This window comes from Pseudoliparis swirei, chromosome 24 (assembly GCF_029220125.1).
Source record: "Pseudoliparis swirei isolate HS2019 ecotype Mariana Trench chromosome 24, NWPU_hadal_v1, whole genome shotgun sequence".
In the NCBI taxonomy this organism is placed as follows: Eukaryota; Metazoa; Chordata; class Actinopteri; order Perciformes; family Liparidae; genus Pseudoliparis; species Pseudoliparis swirei.
In genome coordinates this window covers 28,694,568-28,718,895 of record NC_079411.1, presented here as the reverse complement: position 1 = coordinate 28,718,895, position 24,328 = coordinate 28,694,568, and the positions used below count along the sequence as shown (strand labels likewise).

The window sequence follows — 24,328 nt, the reverse complement described above, 5'->3', positions numbered from 1 at the left end:
TATAGTATTATTATTATAGTATATATACACTATAATAATAATAATAATATATAAAGTATAATAATAATAATATTACCACTCGACCACTCGTCCACTCGTCCAGGTTGTTTTATCATCCATCGCTCCGTGGTGTCCTGCTTCTCTGTGACGCGGGCCGGTCTGACCTCTGACCCCTGCTGCTGACCCACCTGACCACTTCTATTCCTGGCCTCCATCCCTGCAGAGAGCCCCCCCCCCTCTCCCCACCTTTCCGCTCCCCCCCCCTGGGCACCGGCCCGGCCCAGCGGAGCCTCTGTCAGGTCTGACTCACTTAACACATTAGTCACACTCTGGTGTGAGTGAGTGTGAGTGTGAGTGAGTGTATGTGTGTGAGTGTGTGTGTGTGTGTGTGTTATTGTCTCTCTCACACACTGTAGGACCAGAGGAAGTGTCACACGACGTGTTCACAGACGAACCCGGAGGGACGTTTATGATTTATTGACGAGGTTCACAGAGAAAAACCCAAAAATGTAAAGAGAACATTTATTAAAAGATTCTGACCCAAATCCTGAAGAGTCCATGAGAAAATAGATTTAATCTGTCACACACACACAGACACACAGACAGACACACACACACACACACACACACACACACACACACACACACACACACACACACACACACACACAGACACACACACACACACACAAACACAGAAACAGACACACACAGACAGACAGACACACACACACACAGAAACAAACAGACACACACACAGACAGAAACAGACACACACACACACAGAAACAGACACACACACACACAGACAGACACACACACACACACAGACACACACAGAAACAGACACACACACACAGACAGACACACACACACAGACACACAGAAACAGACACACACACAGACAGACACACACACACAGACACACACACACAGACACACACACACACACACACAGACACACACATAAACAGACACACACACACAGACACACACACACACACACAGACACAGACACACACACACAGAAACAGACACACACACAGAAACAGACACACACAGAAACAGACACACACACACACACAGACACACACACAGAAACAGACACACACACACAGACACAAACACACACACACAGACACACTGACACAGACACACACACACACACACACAGACACACACACAGACACACACACACACACACAGACACACACACACACACAGACACACACACACACACACACACACACACACACACACACACACACAGACACACACACACACAGACACACACAGACACACACACACACACACACACACACACACACAGACACACACACACACACAGACACACACAGACACAAACACACACACACACACACACACACAGACACACACACACTGAAACAGACACACACACACAGACACAGACACAAACACACACACACACAGACACACACACACTGAAACAGACACACACACAGACACAAACACACACACACACACACACACACACACACTGAAACAGACACACACAGACACACACACACTGAAACAAACACACACACACACACACACACACACAGGTATTCTGGTCTTCAGAGTTCTTGAGATTTTCTGTTGCATCTTCTTTTAACTGTAGAGACAAAGAACACAATTTAATGCAATAAAAAAATATATAATATTGACATATATATATTTAAGAAGAATATGAATATACACTTTTATTTATCCCCAAGGGGAAATTAGTTTTCTGCATTTAACTAGGTTATTATGAGCAAGTGGGCGTGGGTGAAGCAGGAAGTTAACTGGGGGTTCAGTGCCTTGCTCAAGGACAGGACACTAGCTTGCTAATGGGGAGAGCGGGGATCGAACCCACAACCCTGCGGTTGCAGGACGGCCCTCTTACCCCACTGAGCTTTATATATATATTTGTGATTTTATATGTATTTAAAATACATTTTTCAAAGACAAAAGACAACCGCCTTTTCAGTCAGGGTAAATGATCGTCACCTGAAAATGCCATTTCATTTGTGTGTGTGTGTGTGTGTCTACGTGTGTGTGTGTGTGTGTGTGTCTACGTGTGTGTGTGTGTTATTGTGTTTCCCACACAGCTCACAACCTGGGACTAAAGACACAACACACACACACACACACACACACACCTTCCCCGCTGCGTGCCGGTGCCGACGCTGCGTGTTCGGACCTCTCCTCTGGCCCGGTGAACGACCTCCGGTGAGTTTACAGAACAACAGAAGCCCTGAACGCATCGTGCTGCCGCAGCAGTAAAGCCTGAAGCCCGTTAGCCCCCCCCCCTTCCCCCCCCCAAGCAATTTAGCGACCCAGAACCCACTCAGCCCGTCACGAGGCAGCAGAACCAGAACCGCGCTCTGGAGGGAGACGGATCTCGTGTTGTCGCCGGGCACGAGGCGCCAAATGGGCCGTAAGGGGCCCGGCGTAATGGAGTCGTTACATAAGGCTGACTCGGGGTCAGGGGGAGGAGCCTGACCCCCCCCCCCCCCCCCCCCACAGGCGCTGTTAGTTCTGCCGTTGCAACTCAGGAGGATGATCCGGGGGTTCAATGCCGGGGTCAAAGGTTAACTCCAGTTTATTGTAACCTCTGTACATGTCATGTTATAATCGATGTATGAACTAAATCTTGCTTTTTAAATTTGTTGATATTTTTTATTTTTATTGGATGTGAGCAATTTAAACCTAAATTTCCCCGGTGTCCCATCTGGTCTCTCTTAAAATAATTAAAATAATCAGTATTTATAGTAATAATAAAAGAGTGTCCCCACTGGCTTCTACACGCGTGTGCTCCCACACATTCCAACATGGCGTGTTCCTGATTATGAGCTCATTGTTAATAAAAGACACTCGATGATGTGAGAGCCGATGAGGGGCCCGGTGGGGGTCTGGGGGCCCGGTGGGGATTTGGGGGGCTTTATTTTTTGCTGCAGTCTTTACACCACTGTCCAAGTAGAGCTCCTCTTAAAGGGCCAGTGTGTAATAAAAAGGCGTACCACGCTGATGTAGAGCCTCCCTTAAAGGGCCAGCGTGCAGTAAACAGATGTACCACGCTGATTGTCCAAGGAGAGCTCTCCTTAAAGGGCCAGCGTGTAATAAACAGACATATATCAGGCTGATGTAGAGCTCCCCTTAAAGGGCCAGTGTGAAATAAACAGACATATATCAGGCTGATGTAGAGCTCCCCTTAAAGGGCCAGCGTGTAATAAACAGACATATATCAGGCTGATGTAGAGCTCCCCTTAAAGGGCCAGCGTGTAATAAACAGACATATATCAGGCTGATGTAGAGCTCCCCTTAAAGGGCCAGCGTGTAATAAACAGACATATACTACGCTGATGTAGAGCTCCCCTTAAAGGGCCAGCGTGTAATAAACAGACATATACTACGCTGATGTAGAGCTCCCCTTAAAGGGCCAGCGTGTAATAAACAGACATACCATGTTGATTATCCAAGGAGAGCTATTTTATTATATGGCGGCTTTGTTACAAAGCCTTCATGGTCCTTTCACATGACACCTTGACACTTCTCCTTTAGGTGCTAACATGTGGATTATATATCAGTTTGGTGTTTGTGTCTTACACATCAGATCAGAATATTGTATTACAGGACTGTCTCAGAAAATTAGAATATTGTGATGAAGTTCTTTATTTTCTGCAATGCAATTAAAAAAACAAAAATGTCATGCATTCTGGATTCATTACAAATCAACTGAAATATTGCAAGCCTTTTATTCTTTTAATATTGCTGATTATGGCTTACAGCTTAAGAAAACTCAAATATCCTATCTCTAAATATTAGAATATCATGAAAAAGTATACTAGTAGGGTATTAAACAAATCACTTGAATTGTCTAATTAACTCGAAACACCTGCAAGGGTTTCCTGAGCCTTGACAAACACTCAGCTGTTATAAATCTTTTTTTTTACTTGGTCTGAGGAAATATTAAAATTTTATGAGATAAGATTTTAGAGTTTTCTTAAGCTGTAAGCCATAATCAGCAATATTAAAAGAATAAAAGGCTTGCAATATTTCAGTTGATTTGTAATGAATCCAGAATGCATGACATTTTTGTTTTTTTAATTGCATTACAGAAAATAAAGAACTTCATCACAATATTCTAATTTTCTGAGACAGTCCTGTATGTGTTTTCACAAACAAGGAATGTGTCATTTGTAAGAATTTATGCAAATCCTTTTGTGGCATAACGCCCTGAGAAAGAGGAACAGTGAGAGGAGCTTCTGCACCACCTACATGCACCAACTGCGACCAGACAACCTTCTTAACGTAGCTTCCCCCTCGACTCATTCAGAAATAATGAGAGTGACCTCCAGGATAATATACAGATATGCAAATAGGCTTTCATTGAGATGAGCATATTAGTCTGTCACTTAGCACGGTTACATGGTAAACGGTTCACGGGCTGCACCACCTTCGCCCCTTCAGGACTAACAATCATACCACGGGAGCAATTTAAAGCAAGTGCCTTGCCCAAGGACACATGGACATGGACGAGTGGAGCCGGGGGTCGCTCTGCCGGCCCTCTGATTGGATTACATCACCAGCTCGCTCTTTGTCGGGTCATTTTAAAACGAGCCTCAGACCTCAACAACCTGGCTTCTGGATTTATTGATGTGCAAAACTAAATGTACACAAATGACACACACCCGTATGTATATATAAATATATATATATCAAAATATAATATATTTATATATGTATATATTTATATAAATATATACATATATAAATATATACATAAATATAAATATATATATATATATACATACACATATATAAATATATATATACATACATATATATAAATATATATATATATACACATATAAATATATATATATACATATATATATAAATACATATACAGGACTGTCTCAGAAAATTAGAATATTGTAATAAAGTTCTTTATTTTCTGTAATGCAATTAAAAGTTCTTTATTTTAAAAACAAAATGTCATGCATTCTGGATTCATTACAAATCAACTGAAATATTGCAAGCCTTTTATTCTTTTAATATTGCTGATTATGGCTTACAGCTTAAGAAAACTCAAATATCCTTAAATATTAGAATATCATGAAAAAGTATACTAGTAGGGTATTAAACAAATCACTTGAATCGTCTAATTAACTCGAAACACCTGGAAACACATTTTCAAATGTTTGATTTTGTTTTGCTGTTATAAATCTTATTTTTTACTTGGTCTGAGGATATATTCAAATTTTATGAGATAGGATTTTAGAGTTTTCTTAAGCTGTAAGCCATAATCAGCAATATTAAAAGAATAAAAGGCTTGCAATATTTCAGTTGATTTGTAATGAATCCAGAATGCATGACATTTTTGTTTTTTTAATTGCATTACAGAAAATAAAGAACTTTATCACAATATTCTAATTTTCTGAGACAGTCCTGTATATACACATACATATATATACAGTATATATACAGTACATATATATACATATATTATATACATATATATATGTATATATTATTTGTATGTATATATACAGGACTGTCTCAGAAAATTATAATATTGTGATGAAGTTCTTTATTTTCTGTAATGCAATTAAAAAAACAAAAATGTCATGCATTCTGGATTCATTACAAATCAACTGACAGCTAAGAACTTTTATTCTTGATTATTGATTATGATACACGGCAAGAAAACTCAAATATCCTATCTCTAAATATTAGAATATCATGAAAAAGTATACTAGTAGGGTATTAAACAAATCACTTGAATTGTCTAATTAACTCGAAACACCTGCAAGGGTTTCCTGAGCCTTGACAAACACTCAGCTGTTATAAATCTTTTTTTTTACTTGGTCTGAGGAAATTAAAATTTTATGAGATAGGATTTTAGAGTTTTCTTAAGCTGTAAGCCATAATCAGCAATATTAAAAGAATAAAAGGCTTGCAATATTTCAGTTGATTTGTAATGAATCCAGAATGCATGACATTTTTGTTTTTTTAATTGCATTACAGAAAATAAAGAACTTTATCACAATATTCTAATTTTCTGAGACAGTCCTGTATATATATATGTAGTGAGCGTCTATATATATATGTTTATATATATAAATATATATATATATCGTTTATATATATATAGACGCTCACTAACTACAAACTGTTGATCTACTTCCTGAGAGGAAACACGTCAACACCTCAATTTACGGGCGACTGCCTTGTTGTGACAGGCAACACGTCAACACCAGAGGGCGAGTCTTAAGGAAATTGGGCCTTCATGATTCAACATGACATCCACGGCACGATTTAGAGGAGCTGACACTGCTGCCCAATATTTATAGGAGCAGTGATGCCAATGCTGGACGCAAGTATATTTAATCAAATAATAAAGTACAACAATTCCTGTAGAAGGTACACAGATTTTACATCAAATGTATATAATCTGTTTATAAAATAAGTATCAATACCCAAAACAACCTCGCTGCTGGAGGCCGTGAAGCTGGAGGTGTGTGTGTGTGTGTGTGTGTGTGTGTGGGGGGGGGCAGACTGCTGTACTGTAGTAGCTGTAGGAGCTGTGATAGTGGCAGCAGTGTGTGTAGTAATGTAAACATTACACAGGGGATTGCACAACACTTCACACCAAAATAAAAGCAACAGCTTCTCACACGTTTGAATAAAATATAAAAACATTTACAAGACATTTGACTTTTAAGTCTAACGTCATCGACACTGACTGCTCATCTCATCTCACCTCACCTCATCTCACTTCATCTCGTCTCATCTCGTCTCACTTCATCTCGTCTCATCTCATCTCGTCTCATCTCACCTCATCTCACTTCATCTCGTCTCACTTCATCTCATCTCGTCTCATCTCACCTCACCTCGTCTCATCTCACCTCATCTCACTTCATCTTGTCTCACCTCATCTCACCTCACTTCATCTTGTCTCACCTCACTTCATCTTGTCTCACCTCATTTTACCTCACTTCATCTTGTCTCACCTCACTTCATCTTGTCTCACCTCATTTTACCTCACTTCATCTCATCTCACCTCATCTTGTCTCATCTCACCTCACCTCATCTCACCTCACTTCATCTCATCTCACTTCATCTCGTCTCATCTCACTTCATCTCGTCTCATCTCACTTCATCTCGTCTCATCTCACTTCATCTCGTCTCATCTCACCTCATCTCACCTCATCTTATCTCACCTCATCTCATCTCATCTCATCTCACCTCATCTTGTCTCATCTCACTTCATCTCGTCTCGTCTCATCTCACCTCATCTCATCTCATCTTGTCTCATCTCACCTCACCTCATCTCACCTCATCGCATCTCACCTCATCTCATCTCACCTCATCTTGTCTCATCGCATCTCACCTCATCTCACCTCATCTTGTCTCATCTCACCTCATCTTGTCTCATTTCACCTCATCTTGTCTCATCTCATCTCATCTTGTCTCATCTCACCTCATCTCACCTCATCTTGTCTCATCTCACCTCATCTGGTCTCATCTCACATCATCTGGTCTCATCTCACCTCATCTCATCTTGTCTCATCACACCTCATCTTGTCTCATCTCACCTTGTCTCATCTCATCTCACCTCATCTCATCTCACCTCGTCTCATCTCACCTCATCTCGTCTCATCTCATCTCACCTCATCTCACCTCATCTTGTTTCATCTCATCTCATCTTGTCTCGTCTCACCTCATCTCATCTCACCTTGTCTTGTCTCATCTCACCTCATCTCGCCTCATCTCACCTCGTCTCATCTCAGGTGGATGTGGTGCGTTACAGAGCGTTCAGGTCACATGCCCGACCTGCGCTGCACACCTGTGGGAGGAGGGGCCAGGGGCTGCTGCTGGGGAAGCCCAGGGGGGTGGCTGGCTGTGTGCGGTGGTGGGGGGGGGGGGGGTGTGAAGTTGAGTTTTTTTCCTCAGTAATGAGCAGCAGCAGGCACAAAAATAAAACATGCCCCCTCGAGCGCGTACATGCATACAGAGAGTGAAATGTGAGTGAATGAGCACACATGTGATGGGGGGGGGGGGGGGGGGTCAGGTGATTATTCCAGGGTATGATTAAACCTGCTGTGAACTGCATCCTTTATGTGCTCTGGGGTTACCATGAGTGTGTGTGTGTACTGTGTGTGCAGTGGGGAGAGTGTGTGTGTGGATAAATATGATGCACAGTTAAGTTAGAATAGAAGAATAGAACATGCAGATTTAAAAATAGGTCGTTAGTCTAGTGCACCATCGCCAAATATATTCAATCGTATTTTTTTAAAGCAGTTAACATAGCGCTAATGTACTATTAATGTAGTATTAATGTACTATTTTTTTACTTAATTGTCGACTTAAGAACAGATATGTCCAACGCACACATTTGTGATATTGGCCTAATCAACTAAAACTGAATAAAATGATCATGCTTAGTCATTTAATTCCATGAAAGAATTATAATACTGATAAAAGGCAATATTATGGGCAGAGATTTGTTTTAAATGTAGCAACTATGTAAATCAATGTGTTTACATACACAATACAGTACTTTAAGAATCAGAAGTTAATGTACTATTAATGTAATAATAATGTACTATTAATGTAATAATAATGTACTATTAATGTAATAATAATGTACTATGAATCTACTATTAATATTATATTAATGTACTGCAGTAAAAACTTAATTTACGGCACAAGAACAGATATTTGTAATATTTTCTTATGCAACTAAAGCTTATAATTGTGATAAATAAGGCAATATTATGGGCAGAGAGATGTATAAATCTCTACTGTGCAGATGAGTGATTTCAACTCGACTAGTTGAGTCTACGAGACAGAAAGCAGAGAAACAGACAAACTGATTGTCTTGTTCAGAGAGGCTCATCAGTGCTCTGAAGTGCTCCGGGGCAGATGTCTATCAAATGCTCTCTGTAGGATTGTTATTATTCATGAGTCTCCGCCGAACTAATCAACTTCACAAACACACGAGTGAAACTCATCATGTCTCCAGTTCCTGAGAGTTTAAGAGAGAAGCTGAAATATGGCTTCAAGAATCCTCATGAACATGAAGACTGGGAAAGATGTAACGAAGAGTTGCTCTCAACACAAACTCCTGCTAGAGGAGGAGGTGAAGGAGCCTTCATGAGCCTTCACGGACATTCAGGAGCCTTTTTCAAGCTTTCACAAGCCGTAACAAACCTCCACGAGCCTTCACGAGCCTTTACAAGCCTTTACGAACCTTGACGAGTCTTTACGAGCCTTCACAAGCCTTTACAAGCCTTCATGAGCCTCTACGAACCTTCACAATCCTTCATGAGCCTCTACGAACCTTCACAAGCCTTCATGAGCCTCTACGAACCTTCACAATCCTTCATGAGCCTCTACGAACCTTCACAAGCCTTCATGAGCCTCTACGAACCTTCACAATCCTTCATGAGCCTCTACGAACCTTCACAAGCCTTCATGAGCCTCTACGAACCTTCACAAGCCTTCATGAGCCTCTACGAACCTTCACAAGCCTTCATGAGCCTCTACGAACCTGCAAATGCCTTCAGGAGCCTTTACAAGCCTTTACGAACCTTGACGAGCCTTCACAAGCTTTCAAAAGCCTTTACGAGACTTCATGAGCCTCTACGAACTTTCACAAGCCTACATGAGCCTCTACGAACCTGCAAGAGCCTTCAGGAGCCTTTACAAGCCTTTACGAACCTTGACGAGCCTTCACAAGCTTTCAAAAGCCTTTACGAGCCTTCATGAGCCTCTACGAACTTTCACAAGCCTACATGAGCCTCTACAAACTTTCACAAGTCTACATGAGCCTCTACGAACCTTCACATGCCTCCAACGAGCCTTCACGAACCTTCAGTAACCTTCACGAACCTGCAAGAGCCTTCACAAGCCTTTACGAGCCTTCACATGCTTTCACAAGCCTGTACAAGCCTTCATGAGCCTTTACGAGCCTTCATGAGCCTCTACGAACCTTCATGAGCCTCTACGAACCTTCATGAGCCTCTACGAACATTAATGAGCCTCTACGAGCCTTCATGAGCCTCTACGAACCTTCATGAGCCTTTACGAGCCTTCATGAGCCTCTACGAACCTTCATGAGCCTGTACGAGCCTTCATGAGCCTCTACGAACCTTCATGAGCCTCTAAGAACCTTCATGAGCCTCTACGATCCTTCATGAGCCTTTACGAGCCTTCATGAGCCTCTACGAACCTTCATGAGCCTTTACGAGCCTTCATGAGCCTCTACGAACCTTCATGAGCCTTTACGAACCTTCATGAGCCTCTACGAACCTTCATGAGCCTCTACGAACCTTCATGAGCCTTTACGAGCCTTCATGAGCCTCTACGAACCTTCATGAGCCTCTACGAACCTTCATGAGCCTCTAAGAACCTTCATGAGCCTCTACGAACATTAATGAGCCTCTACGAGCCTTCACGAGCCTTCATGAGCCTCTACGAGCCTTCATGAGCCTTTACGAGCCTTCATGAGCCTTTACGAACCTTCATGAGCCTCTACAAACCTTCATGAGCCTTTACGAGCCTTCATGAGCCTCTACGAACCTTCATGAGCCTCTACAAGCCTGCAAGAGCCTTTACGAACCTTCATGAGCCTTTACGAGCCTTCATGAGCCTCTACAAACCTTCATGAGCCTTTACAAACCTTCATGAGCCTTTACGAGCCTTCATGAGCCTCTACGAACATTAATGAGCCTTTACGAACCTTCATGAGCCTCTACGAACCTTCATGAGCCTTTACGAGCCTTCATGAGCCTTTACGAGCCTTCATGAGCCTCTACGAACCTTCATGAGCCTCTACGAACCTTCATGAGCCTTTACGAACCTTCATGAGCCTCTACGAACCTTCATGAGCCTTTACGAACCTTCATGAGCCTCTACAAGCCTGCAAGAGCCTTTACGAACCTTCATGAGCCTTTACGAGCCTTCATGAGCCTCTACGAACCTTCATGAGCCTCTACGAACCTTCATGAGCCTTTACGAGCCTTCATGAGCCTCTACGAACATTAATGAGCCTTTACGAACCTTCATGAGCCTTTACGAACCTTCATGAGCCTTTACGAGCCTTCATGAGCCTCTACGAACATTAATGAGCCTTTACGAACCTTCATGAGCCTTTACGAACCTTCATGAGCCTCTACGAACCTTCATGAGCCTTTACAAGCCTGCAAGAGTCTATATTACAGGAGATGGATTTATCTTAAGAAGCCTCGCAGGAAAGAGAAAGCTCGTTGATTTCCTGTTTTTAAGCGATGTGAGAAGTTCAGAGGGAGGAACACGGGGAGAGGAGTTTATGTATAAATAATAAAGTCTTACGCTTTAAATTAATACATGAAGCTCTGACAAATAGGGAATATGATGAAGAATATGATGAAGAATATGATGAAGAACATTAAGATGAATGTATTGTAAAGCCTAGGAGGAAGACACTGGCTTTATTATTGTAACTGTTTGTTTGATACATGAAACGATAAGGAGATTTTATTGTTTAGAGATGATATTTGGAATGGAAAACCTGAGACTTTTATTTTGAAGGCCCCAAACTTTTGAGCAGTAGCGTACAACTTGTCAGTTTAAGAGTGAACAGAAATACAAAATGGAGTTTATGAAGGAATGCTTAAAATGTTTACTCCAATGACATCATCGTTCTGGGTGTTTTCTTCTTCGTTGGTTTATTTGATAAGCGACATCAGGGCACATTTATAAAAGCATTTCTGTAAATGTGCCAGAGTTATTAGTCAAGAGTTTCCCAACGCAGCAGCAGGACACATCACCTGTGGAGCTGCCTCCAGGTGTGAGATAAAGTCACGGCTGCTGGAGATGACGTAACCATGGAGACGGGAACAGAGACGCCGGTTCCACTGCCTACAGGTAACCAACGGGATTCCAAATATAGATGTTTAACACTCTGAGTGTCAGCGCGACTCTTTGGAAGTTTACCGGAGTGTCGGCGTACCTGTCCACGTGTTTTAACTTTATGAAACATGATGACACATTGCTCGGCAGTCGTCTCCCCGTCCGTCAAAGAGTAAACGAAGCATTGTTTGCTCTCAGGCCCCGCCCACTTTATACACCCACCCGCCCCCCCGGCTCTCATCCGTGAGGCTCAGCGATTGTTCTTGTTATCACTGACGGGTGCACGGGGGGGGGGGGGGGGGCCGTTGGAGGCGATTCATCAACGGCGGAGAGGCGGCGTGGCGGGAGGGAGGCGAGGCGGCGAGGAGAGGCGAGGCGGCGAGGAGAGGCGTGATGAAACGGATCCTCAGACAGAGGATGGATGAAGAGGGAACGGGGGGGGGGGGTCTTTCCTGTATCTGCAGGATTCCACATCAAACATCCCACAGCTACTCCCTCCACATCATCCCAATCTCCCCCCCCTCCTCCTCCTCCTCCCCCCCCCCCCTCCTCCTCCCGGGAGTCGATCTTTAAGGGTTTTCCTCTCTTTGTTTTTCTTTTTTTTCCTTCCCGCTCTCTTTCCTAGATGATTTGTATCGTTGTTGCCGTGGAAACAGAATAAATTATTTCGCAGTCCAATGATGCCGCGTCATGCACACACATGCATGCACAAACACGCACACATGCACACATAGACACACGGGCACACACACACATACGCACATATGCACACACACACATGCACACACACCCACACACACACACACACCCCTGGCCATCGCTACAATTTCTGACCTTTTTGCAACGTCTCTCTTTCCCATCACCGCTTCTTTCAATCTCCCACTTACATAAACACACACACACACACACACACACACACACACACACACACACACACACACACACACAGTAACTGTACCATGCCCCCCCCCCCATGCCCCAGGCATACTGAACGCTCTCCACTGGGAGGGACGACGCTTAAGGAAGGTTATTAAAGCACGACGACGAGGACGAAGACGTTTCCGTTGAGCCGATCAATTAAATGAAATAAAATCCTCTTGGCTGGAAGTCGCCCTTCACCACTTCAACGTCAGCGACGCCTCCATCTGTTAACATCTCAACACAAAGCACAGCGGGCCAATGGTTCTCTCCCTGCTGCCAGATAAGGGGCGGAGCCTCAGATCACAGCCGGGTGTAAAATGTTCTGACGAAGCCGAGCCGGAGAAACTGGAACAAACACGAAGAGAAAAAGGAAACAAGGAAAAGGAAACAAGTGAAACAAGGAAAGGAAATGACATTATAACCAAGAGACGACACACAGGAGGAGGAGAGGGATGTTCCTGGAGCTCCAGCGTCTCGGAGCTCCATCAGGATGTGAGAACTCAAATGTATTTTAACGACAAGCTGTGCCTCCTGGCTGTGATCTGCTGATGCAGCATTTAAAACGGCTTCATTTGATACTTATATAATAAAAAGGAATCTCGTGTTGAAGACGCTGGATTGTAGATTGTAAATATCAAAATAAAAAAGTGTCCAGAAAATCAAAGAAAAACTGCATGAAAACTGATATAAAAAATACAAAATACTGATTAGAATGAGTTTTTCAAACTGGGGAAACTTAGTTTTATGATAATAATAATAATAATAATAATAACTTTATTTACATAGCACCTTTAAAAACAAAGTTTACAAAGTGCTCTACAGGGAATCAAGGTAAAACGAATATAAAAAAATATAAAAAAATTAAATTCAAAATTCAAAAATGAAGTGACCGGAGCTTAATGGCCCAATCAATCAGCCTCAAGGGGTTAATCTGAAGCCTTGAGGGGAAGAGATGAAGAGAAGTGAGACCCATGGAGATGAAGAGAAGTGAAGTGAAACCCATGGAGATGAAGTGAAGTGAGGCCCATGGAGATGAAGAGAAGTGAAGTGAGACCCATGGAGATGAAGTGAAGTGAGGCCCATGGAGATGAAGAGAAGTGAAGTGAGACCCATGGAGATGAAGTGAAGTGAGACCCATGGAGATGAAGTGAAGTGAGACCCATGGAGATGAAGTGAAGTGAGACCCATGGAGATGAAGTGAAGTGAGGCACATGGAGATGAAGTGAAGTGAGACCCATGGAGATGAAGTGAAGTGAGGCACATGGAGATGAAGTGAAGTGAGACCCATGGAGATGAAGTGAAGTGAGACCCATGGAGATGAAGTGAAACCCATGGAGATGAAGTGAAGTGAGGTACATGGAGATGAAGTGAAGTGAGGCACATGGAGATGAAGTGAAGTGAGGCACATGGAGATGAAGTGAAGTGAGGCCCATGGAGATGAAGTGAGGCACATGGAGATGAAGTGAAGTGAGGCCCATGGAGATGAAGTGAAGTGAGGCACATGGAGATGAAGTGAAGTGAGACCCATGGAGATGAAGTGAAGTGAGACCCATGGAGATGAAGTGAAGTGAGGCACATGGAGATGAAGTGAAGTGAGGCCCATGGAGATGAAGTGAAGTGAGGCACATGGAGATGAAGTGAAGTGAAGTGAGACCCATGGAGATGAAGTGAAGTGAGACCCATGGAGATGAAGTGAAGTGAGACCCATGGAGATGAAGTGAAGTGAGACCCATGAAGATGAAGTGAAATGAGACCCATGGAGATGAAGTGAGACCCGTGGAGATGAAGTGAAGTGAGACCCATGGAGATGAAGTGAAGTGAGACCCATGGAGATGAAGTGAAGTGAGACCCATGAAGATGAAGTGAAGTGAGACCCGTGGAGATGAAGTGAAGTGAGACCCGTGGAGATGAAGTGAAGTGAGACCCGTGGAGATGAAGTGAAGTGAGACCCGTGGAGATGAAGTGAAGTGAGACCCGTGGAGATGAAGTGAAGTGAGACCCGTGGAGATGAAGTGAGTTAGGACCACCGTGTTGCTGGTTGGGATCGTTGTTGCGCAACATCCGCCCCTCTTCCTGTCTCATGAGAACATAACATTAAATAAAAGGTGACACTTAAACATTATTTGATAATTTCATAATTCTTTTCCCTTGTAATTTGTGTATATTTTTTTATTCTATACTGACTTCTGTTCTCATAGAATTTTGTTACATTAATTAAACACATTTATAAAAATAAAAATCTGTATTTTTTTAATATTATTATTTTTTGCAACCATTCACCTCTTTGGGCAATTCAAAGTTGCATCAACACAAGTTGCTGTTGGACTGCAGGGGAAACAGTTTCCTCCTGCAGTGCTTTATTGACAGGATATGTTGTTCCTCACTATAGAATATATATATTATATATATATATATATATATATATTTTAGCAGGTGAAAAAGTGAAATCAAGAAACGAGTCACATGATTCCTGTCACCACGGAGACGTTCATCTCCTCTTCCTTCGACTCTATTTTACAGGCATTGATTTTTCCACTGTTGCTCCCCCCCCATCCTTCCCTTCTTCCTTCTCTCTCTCTCTCCCTCCCTCCCTCCCTCGCTCCACACCCCTATTGTTTCCCTCCAAAGTTGAGACTATTTGACAGGCATTGATTTTTCCACTCTTGCTCTTCCCTTCTTTCCTTCTTTCCTTCCTTCCTTCCGTCTTTAAATATTACCAGAAAAGACAAATGTTGCTTCCATGCTTCAGGGTCAGGAGGTCAGGAGGTCAACATGTGAGTCACCTTGTAAAGGATCAACTGTTACAACAGAAACTACGGAGCTCTACTCGGCCCACGGCCTTCAGTTATACCCCCCCCCCCCCCCCGGGTGAGAGGGTGAGGCCGGGTCCAGGCGAGAGGAACCTGCCGACTCAGCACTAAGCTCCGCCTCTCTGTCGAGCGGCTGATCAAAGAGCCGGAGGATCAACCCCGTCAGGAAGCGTCAGGGTGGATGAACACGGACATCCCCTGGTGCCCCGCTGGGGACCACGAGGGGTGTGAGCGCACACACACACACACACACACACACACACACACACACACACACACACACACACACACACACACACACACACACACACACACACACACACACACACACACACATAGCACTGTTTTTGGTTCTTAATGTACAATTCTGTGCTTATAAAAGAAAAGTCCTCTGCATTGGGGGCGGTGAGTCCGAGTGCAGCCGGCCAGCAGCTTTGATCCTCGCTGAGGAGGAAGGTCGAAGCGAGCGGCGCTGCCGGATATTTCAGATGAGAATCGTGGGATCAAAAGTTTCCTCCTCTCCTCTCCTCTCCTCTCCTCTCTCTCTCTCTCTCTGCCTGTGTGTCCTTGGCTCACCTCCGACACTCAATTCAGATTATTTTGTACAGCCCGATATCACAAATTACAAACTCCCCTCAGGGGGCTTTACAGTCTGTTCACATACGACATCCCTGACCTTTGACCTTTGACCTCACATCGGATCAGGAACAACTCCCGAAAAGAAATAGAAAAAAACTTTTCAGGTGGTAAAAAAAGTGAAGAAACCTTCAGGAGAGCAACAGAGGAGGAACAATAGATGTCATGTGACCAGATGAACAATAGATGTCATGTGACCAGATGAACAATAGATGTCATGTGATCAGGTGAACAATAGATGTCATGTGACCAGATGAACAATAGATGTCATGTGACCAGATGATCAATAGATGTAATGTGACCAGATGAACAACAGATGTCATGTGACCAGATGAACAATAGATGTCATGTGACCAGATGAACAATAGATGTCATGTGACCAGGTGAACAATAGATGTCATGTGACCAGATGAACAATAGATGTCATGTGACCAGATGAACAATAGATGTCATGAGACCAGATGAACAATAGATGTCATGTGACCAGATGAACAATAGATGTCATGTGACCAGATGAACAATAGATGTCATGTAACCAGATGAACAATAGATGTCATGTGACTAGATGAACAATAGATGTCATGTGACCAGATGAACAATAGATGTCATGTGACGAGATGAACAATAGATGTCATGTGACCAGGTGAACAATAGAAGGAGGTAGAAACAGTAAAGCGTGGTCCATGCTCCCACACAAGGACATGAATGACCCTGCTGACCTCTGACCTCTGAAAGGTGCTGTCTCCATAGTGTTTGTGATGATTATATTTTCACAGGACAAACCGTTTGACCTCTCCTCTGACCTCCGCCACACGATCACGCTAACAAAGGCAGAAATAAGACGTTCAGTTCGTAACGTACGACTTTAATTTCACCTTTTCGATTCTAACGTCCAGCTAACGAGACACGAAGAGAATAAAACACATCGGCTCGATTCCCCCGGAACACGAGGCGAGGAGAACGAGGCTTCCCACACACACACATGTGGCTTCACTTTAGGATCCGGGAAACTTCCCCTATGACTCACTGGAGTTTCAGCCTATTCTGAGCCCGTGTGAATCTATTCTCTCCCGACGTGCGAAGGCACCACGAACACGAGTCAGGTGTGTGTGTGTGTGTGTGTGTGTGTGTACGTCGATGTGTGAGGTGCATTTCGTCGCTTACCTCATTTCACGCATCTGTGCCCGGGAAGTGTGTGCGGAGGTATTCTCTGGAGCGACAGTCGGCCTGTGGGAGGAGTCAGGAAGAGGATGGAGTGAGAGAGAGAGGGAGAGGGAGAGAGAGAGGAAGAGAGGGAGAGAAAGAGAGGGAGGAAGAGAAGGAGAGAGAGAGGAAGAGAGGGAGAGAAAGAGAGGGAGAGAGAGAGGAAGAGAGGGAGAGAAAGAGAGGGAGAGAGAGAGGAAGAGAAGGAGAGAGAGAGGAAGAGAGGGAGAGAGAGAGAGAGGAAGAGAGGGAGAGAGAGAGGAAGTTCCACATTCAGCGTCAGAAACGGTGTGAAGCTGCGAGGACACATTTAAATTTAAAATGAAGTTCCTCTACGTCAAACTTCACAGAACAAAACCAAGCTCTTGTTTCAGCACCCAGCGCCAGTCACTGTTTGGCCCGTGGTAGGCGTGGCCTGTAGTGGGCGTGGCCTGTAGTGGGTGTATAATGTAGGTGTGTCATGTAGTGGGTGTATTATGGTGTGTTATGTAGTAGGTGTGTCATGTAGTGGGCGTGGCCTGTAGTGGGTGTAAAATGTAGGTGTGTCATGTAGTGGGTGTGGCCTGTAGTAGGCGTGTCATGTGGTGGGCGTGGCCTGTAGTAGGCGTGTCATGTAGTGGGTGTGGCCTGTAGTAGACATGGCATGTAGAACACAGTCGCACACACAGACACACACTCACAGTCACACAGTCACACAGACACACAGACACACACTCAGTCACACAGTCACACAGACACACACTCAGTCACACACAGGTGTCTGCTCTGGTCCAGTGGCCTGAGGCAGATCTTTATCCTCCAGCCCTTCAACTTCTCTCTCCCTCTCTCTCTCTCTCCCTCCCTCTGTCACTCACCCATTGAGCCTAACTAGAGTTATTTCTGACCTCTCTCTCTCTCTATCATTTTTTAAATTATTCTCCTCCTGGAATCCATCTCCTCTCACTTATTTTCTTCTTCCTCATTGAACTTCTCTTCCTCCAGATCTCTGTGCTCCTCTGCTCCTCCTCCTCCTCCTCCGTCTCTCTCGTCTCTCGGTGGAGGTCCAGAGTCCAGAATGTCACACGGACATATATTAACATTTAGACCGGGAGCTCCGGTTTAAACCGGTCACATCCTCATCGGAACAGTTCCACGATGCTCCAGCAGGGCGGCGCTGTTGGGCTTCTCTCTCTCTTTTCCTCTCAGACTCGTCTGTTCTCTTTCAATTCCATCAGTGTTGCCGTCAGTCTGGAGCTTCTCGACGGAAACATTTAGTTTTAAAAGAACAAACACAGAAGCGTCTCAATCCAAGACTACCATCTATTTTAAATATTCTTTCATGTGATTTATTTGTATGAAACGTTGAACCAGCCCAGAGAACACGGTGAATAACAGCCGCCGCCTCCCACATCCGAGGTGACATGTTCTGATTGCTTGTTTTATCTGAACGACAATAAAAAAACAAATATGTCCAATTTACACGGATATATAAAATATAAAAGCAGTGGATCCTCTCACACTCGTTCAAACTCCTCGCTTAATAGAAATACTTCCATGAATATGGAATGGCTGGTTGCATTGATGCATTGCTAGTTGCATTGCTGGTTGCATTGCTTGGTTGCATGGCTGGTTGCATTGCTTGGATGCATTGCTAGTTGCATTGCTTGGTTGCATTGCTGTTTGCATTGCTTGGTTGCATTGCTTGGTTGCATGGCTGGTTGCAGCGTTGTTGGGGGGATTGCCCGTTCAGAGCGATCGGTTGCGTTGCCCCCCGTCGGGCTGCATTCTCTAGAACTTCTCGTCTGGAGTTGACAGCTGAAGTAACGTTGTGCTTCATACGAGCTGCGAGGCATCGCTGGCTCTCCAGCCCTGAAGCCCCGCCCCCTGCACAGAGCGCCACCCCTTGAGTATTGAAAAGTTTATGAATATTGATTGTGTCACATCCGTTGGTCCCGACAATAAACCCAGAGAAGAAGATCGGATAAACAGTTCCCGATATTTTGGAAAGAACACCGCCAGACGGCGACTAAACTAAAGATCAGAGAATATTGATCGGCACTTCATCTTATGACCAGAAACACAGATCAAAATAACTTCTATTGTTCCACAGCTATCAAATGTGTAAAGTAGCAGCCAAGACTCGAGATATTTAACACAAACATTGACCGTTTTGAAGGCGTGGCCTGTAGTAGGCGTGGCCTGTAGAAGGTGTGTCATGTAGTAGGCGTGGCCTGTAGTAGGCGTGACCTGTAGAAGGTGTGTCATGTAGTAGGCGTGGCTTGTAGAAGGCATGTCATGTAGTGGGTGTGGCCTGGAGTGGGCGTGGCCTGTAGTAGGCATGTCATGTAGTGGGTGTGGCCTGGAGTAGGCATGTCATGTAGTGGGCGTGTCATGTAGTGGGTGTGGCCTGTAGTATGCGTGGCATGTAGTGGGCGTGGCCTGTAGTAGGCATGTCATGTCGTGGGTGTGGCCTGGAGTATGCGTGGCTTGTAGTAGGTGTGGCATGTAGTGGGCGTGGCCTGTAGTGGGCATGTCATGCCGTGGGTGTGGCCTGGAGTAGGCGTGTCATGTAGTAGGCGTGGCATGTGGTAGGCGTGGCCTGTAGTAGGTGTGTCATGTGGTAGGCGTGGCCTGTAGTAGGCATGTCCTGTAGTGGGCGTGGCCTGTAGTAGGATGCCCTGTAGTAGGCGTGTCCTGTAGTGGGCATGTCCTGTCGTGGGCGTGTCCTGTAGTAGGCATGTCCTGTAGTAGGCGTGTCCTGTCGTGGGCGTGTCCTGTAGTAGGCATGTCCTGTAGTAGGCGTGTCCTGTCGTGGGCGTGTCCTGTAGGAGGCGTGTCCTGTAGTAGGCGTATCATGTAGTAGGAGTGGCCTGTAGTAGGCATGTCCTGTAGTAGGCGTGTCCTGTCGTGGGCATGTCCTGTAGTAGGCATGTCCTGTAGTAGGCGTATCATGTAGTAGGAGTGGCCTGTAGTAGGCATGTCCTGTAGTAGGCGTGTCCTGTCGTGGGCGTGTCCTGTAGTAGGCGTGTCCTGTCATGGGCGTGTCCTGTAGTAGGCGTGTCCTGTAGTAGAGTATCCTGTAGTAGTAGGCGTGTCCTGTCGTGGGCATGTCCTGTAGTAGGCGTGTCCTGTCATGGGCGTGTCCTGTAGGAGGCGTGTCCTGTAGTAGGCGTATCATGTAGTAGGAGTGGCCTGTAGTAGGCATGTCCTGTAGTAGGCGTGTCCTGTCGTGGGCATGTCCTGTAGGAGGCATGTCCTGCAGGAGGCGTGTCCTGTAGTAGGCGTGTCCTGTCGTGGGCGTGTCCTGTAGTAGATTATCATGTAGTAGGAGTGGCCTGTAGTAGGCGTGTCCTGTAGTGGGAGTGGCCTGTAGTATGTTGTGTTTTCAGACTCACAACCTGAAGGATAAATGTGTGGATGCAGCTTTAAAGCAGCATCTGTTGCTCCTCAGTGAGGTGCAGAGCGAGGAGGTGCAGAGCGAGGAGGTGTAGAGCGAGGAGGTGCAGGGCGAGGAGGTGTAGAGCGAGGAGGAGCAGAGCGAGGAGGAGCAGAGCGAGGAGGTGCAGAGCGAGGAGGTGCAGACCGTGTCCATGTTTCGCTTAGTGATGAACACAAAACTCACTCACACACATGGAAGAAACCCAACACGAGTGAACAGGATCCAGAACCGGTCCTGGAAGCTTCTGGTTCTGACGGTGAACTCTGAGTCGTTAGCGAGTCTCAACGCCTCACAGGCTGGGAGTTCTGTTGTTGTCTCGACAGCCTCGCTTCAGGAGAATTGGCATGTGTGTGTGTGTGTGTTTGTGTGTGCTTTGTTTGTGGTACTGCAGAGATGACAACAACCAAAAATACACTGAGCTCTGCAGGCCTGAATTATTCAGAGGGTGGAGGCGGAGCAGCGGGGGGGGGGGGGGGATGAGAGACGGCAGAAGAGGAAAACAGCGCCGTGACAGAGGGTTGAGAGAAAGTTGAAGAAGTGCAGACTCATCAAAAACAAGCCACACACACACACACACACACACACATTGAAGCCAGAGAACATAAACAAAAACATACATTTCATTCTGCTGGGCGGACACGATGAATTCTGCAGAAACAAACAAACAAACCCAAATCCTTTTGCTTCTAACACAATAAATGTGTCTTTCATAGATTTAATATAATTTCTACACATAAAACACCATCAGTATCTCTCAATGCTTGTTGCTCCACCTCCTATTGTCCATCTTCTACCCACACACATCCCTCCATCTCTTTTATCCTTTCAACTCCTCCATCCCTTTTATTTCTTTTACTCCTCCATCTCTCTCACTCCTCCATCTCTTCTATCCCTCCATCTCTCTCACTCCTCCATCTCTTCTATCCCTCCATCTCTTTTACCGTCTCCTGTCCCTCCCATTGAGGCTCCGTCTGTTCCCCAGCCTGATGGAGCAGCTGTGAGGCGTTCACTGTCTTCCTGAGATGTCCGGAAAAAAACAGAAATGGAGATTTATGGCCTCCTGAACACGTTAAATATGGAGAGCGCCGTCTTCCAGGAAGACGTTCCGCCTGGAGATCGACTCCATGCAGCCGGAAATACACAAACAATACTTTACACTATAATACTTTACACTATAATAACAATACTTTACACTATAATAACAATACGTTCCACTATAATAACAATACTTTACACTATAATAATACTTTACACTATAATAACAATACTTTACACTATAGTAATACTTTACACTATAATAACAATACTTTACACTATAATAACAATACTTTACACTATAATAACAATACGTTCCACTATAATAACAATACTTTACACTATAATAATACTTTATACTATAATAACAATACTTTACACTATAATAACAATACTTTACACTATAATAATAATACTTTACACTATAATAACAATACTTTACACTATAATAACAATACTTTACACTATAATAATAATACTTTACACTATAATAACAATACTTTACACTATAATAATAATACTTTACACTATAATAACAATACTTTACACTATAATAATAATCCTTTCACTATAATAACAATACTTTACACTATAATAACAATACTTTACACTATAATAATAATACTTTAAACTATAATAACAATACTTTACATTATAATAATAATACGTTACACTATAATAACAATACTTTACACTATAACAATACTGTACACTATAATAATACTTTACACTATAATAACAATACTTTACACTATAATAACAATACTTTACACTATAATAATAATACTTTACACTATAATAATACTTTACACTATAATAACAATACTTTACACTATAATAACAATACTTTACACTATAATAATAATATTTTACACTATAATAACAATACTTTACACTATGATAATAATACTTTACACTATAATAACAATACTTTACACTATATTAATAATACTTTACACTATAATAACAATACTTTACACGATAATAATAATCCTTTCACTATAATAACAATATTTTACACTATAATAACAATACTTTACACTATAATAACAATACTTTACACTATAATAATAATACTTTACACTATAATAACAATACTTTACACTATCATAACAATACTTTACACTATAATAATACTTTACACTATAATAACAATACTTTACACTATAATAATAATACTTTACACTATAATAACAATACTTTACACTATCATAACAATACTTTACACTATAATAATACTTTACACTATAATAATACTGTACACTATAACAATACTTTACACTATAATAACAATACTTTACACTATAATAATACTTTACACTATAATAACAATACTTTACACTATAATAATAATACTTTACAATATAATAACAATACTTTACACTATAATAATACTTTACACTCTAATAATACTACTTTACACTATAATAACAATACTTTACACTATAATAACAATACTTTACACTATAATAATACTTTGCACTATAATAATACTTTACACTATAATAATAATACTTTACACTATAATAATACTTTACACTATAATAACAATACTTTACACTATAATAACAATACTTTACACTATAATAATAATACTTTACACTATAATAACAATACTTTACACTATAATAATACTTTACACTATAATAACAATACTTTACACTATAATAATAATACTTTACACTATAATAACAATACTTTACACGATAATACTTTACAATATAATAACAATACTTTACACTATAATAATACTTTACACTATAATAACAATACTTTACACTATAATAACAATACTTTACACTATAATAATAATACGTTACACTATAATAACAATACTTTACACTATAATAACAATACTTTACACTATAATAACAATACTTTACACTATAATAATAATACTTTACACTATAATAACAATACTTTACACTATAATAATAATACTTTATACTATAATAACAATACTTTACACTATAACAATACTTTACACTATAATAATAATACTTTACACTATAATAATAATACTTTACACTATAATAACAATACTTTACACTATAATGATAATACTTTACACTATAATAATAATACTTTGATGAATCTTTGAACTCCTCTCAGTCACTTCCTCTCCAGAGCACTCAGACCAGAGAGCTCTGGAAATAGGATGTTATTGTCCATCCCAGGCCCATTACTGGTGGATGTCTTCCCATCATCACTGTGTGTGTGTGTGTGTGTGTGTGTGTGTGTGTGTGTGTGTGTGTGTGTGTGTGTGTGTGTGTGTGTGTGTGTGTGTGTGTGGAGTAATGGATTTCATTCTGGAGAAAGATGAGGACCGATGAACTCAATATTTCCCGAGCCGGACCACGGGACACGGAAAGAGCTCTTTGCTCCTATTGGTCAGAGC

At 42.7% G+C, this 24,328-nt stretch overlaps 1 protein-coding gene across 4 annotated transcripts in view; it reads right to left on the bottom strand.

Moving 5' to 3' along the window:
- Positions 1 to 1,355: 1,355 nt before the first annotated feature.
- Positions 1,356 to 24,328, bottom strand: part of LOC130190641 (endonuclease V-like) — a 38,361-nt gene continuing 15,388 nt past the window's right edge. For 2 of the 4 annotated variants that reach the window (XM_056410153.1, XM_056410155.1), the window contains 2 exons: positions 17,439 to 17,501; positions 1,356 to 1,636 (listed from right to left, as the gene is read on the bottom strand). In XM_056410153.1, the coding sequence (XP_056266128.1) occupies positions 17,445 to 17,501 (57 nt within the window). In that variant the 3' untranslated portion in view covers positions 1,356 to 1,636; positions 17,439 to 17,444. Of the gene's footprint in view, positions 1,637 to 12,901; positions 13,174 to 17,438; positions 17,502 to 24,328 lie in introns of those variants that run through there. The other 2 variants (XM_056410156.1, XM_056410154.1) reach the window with 2 other exon arrangements.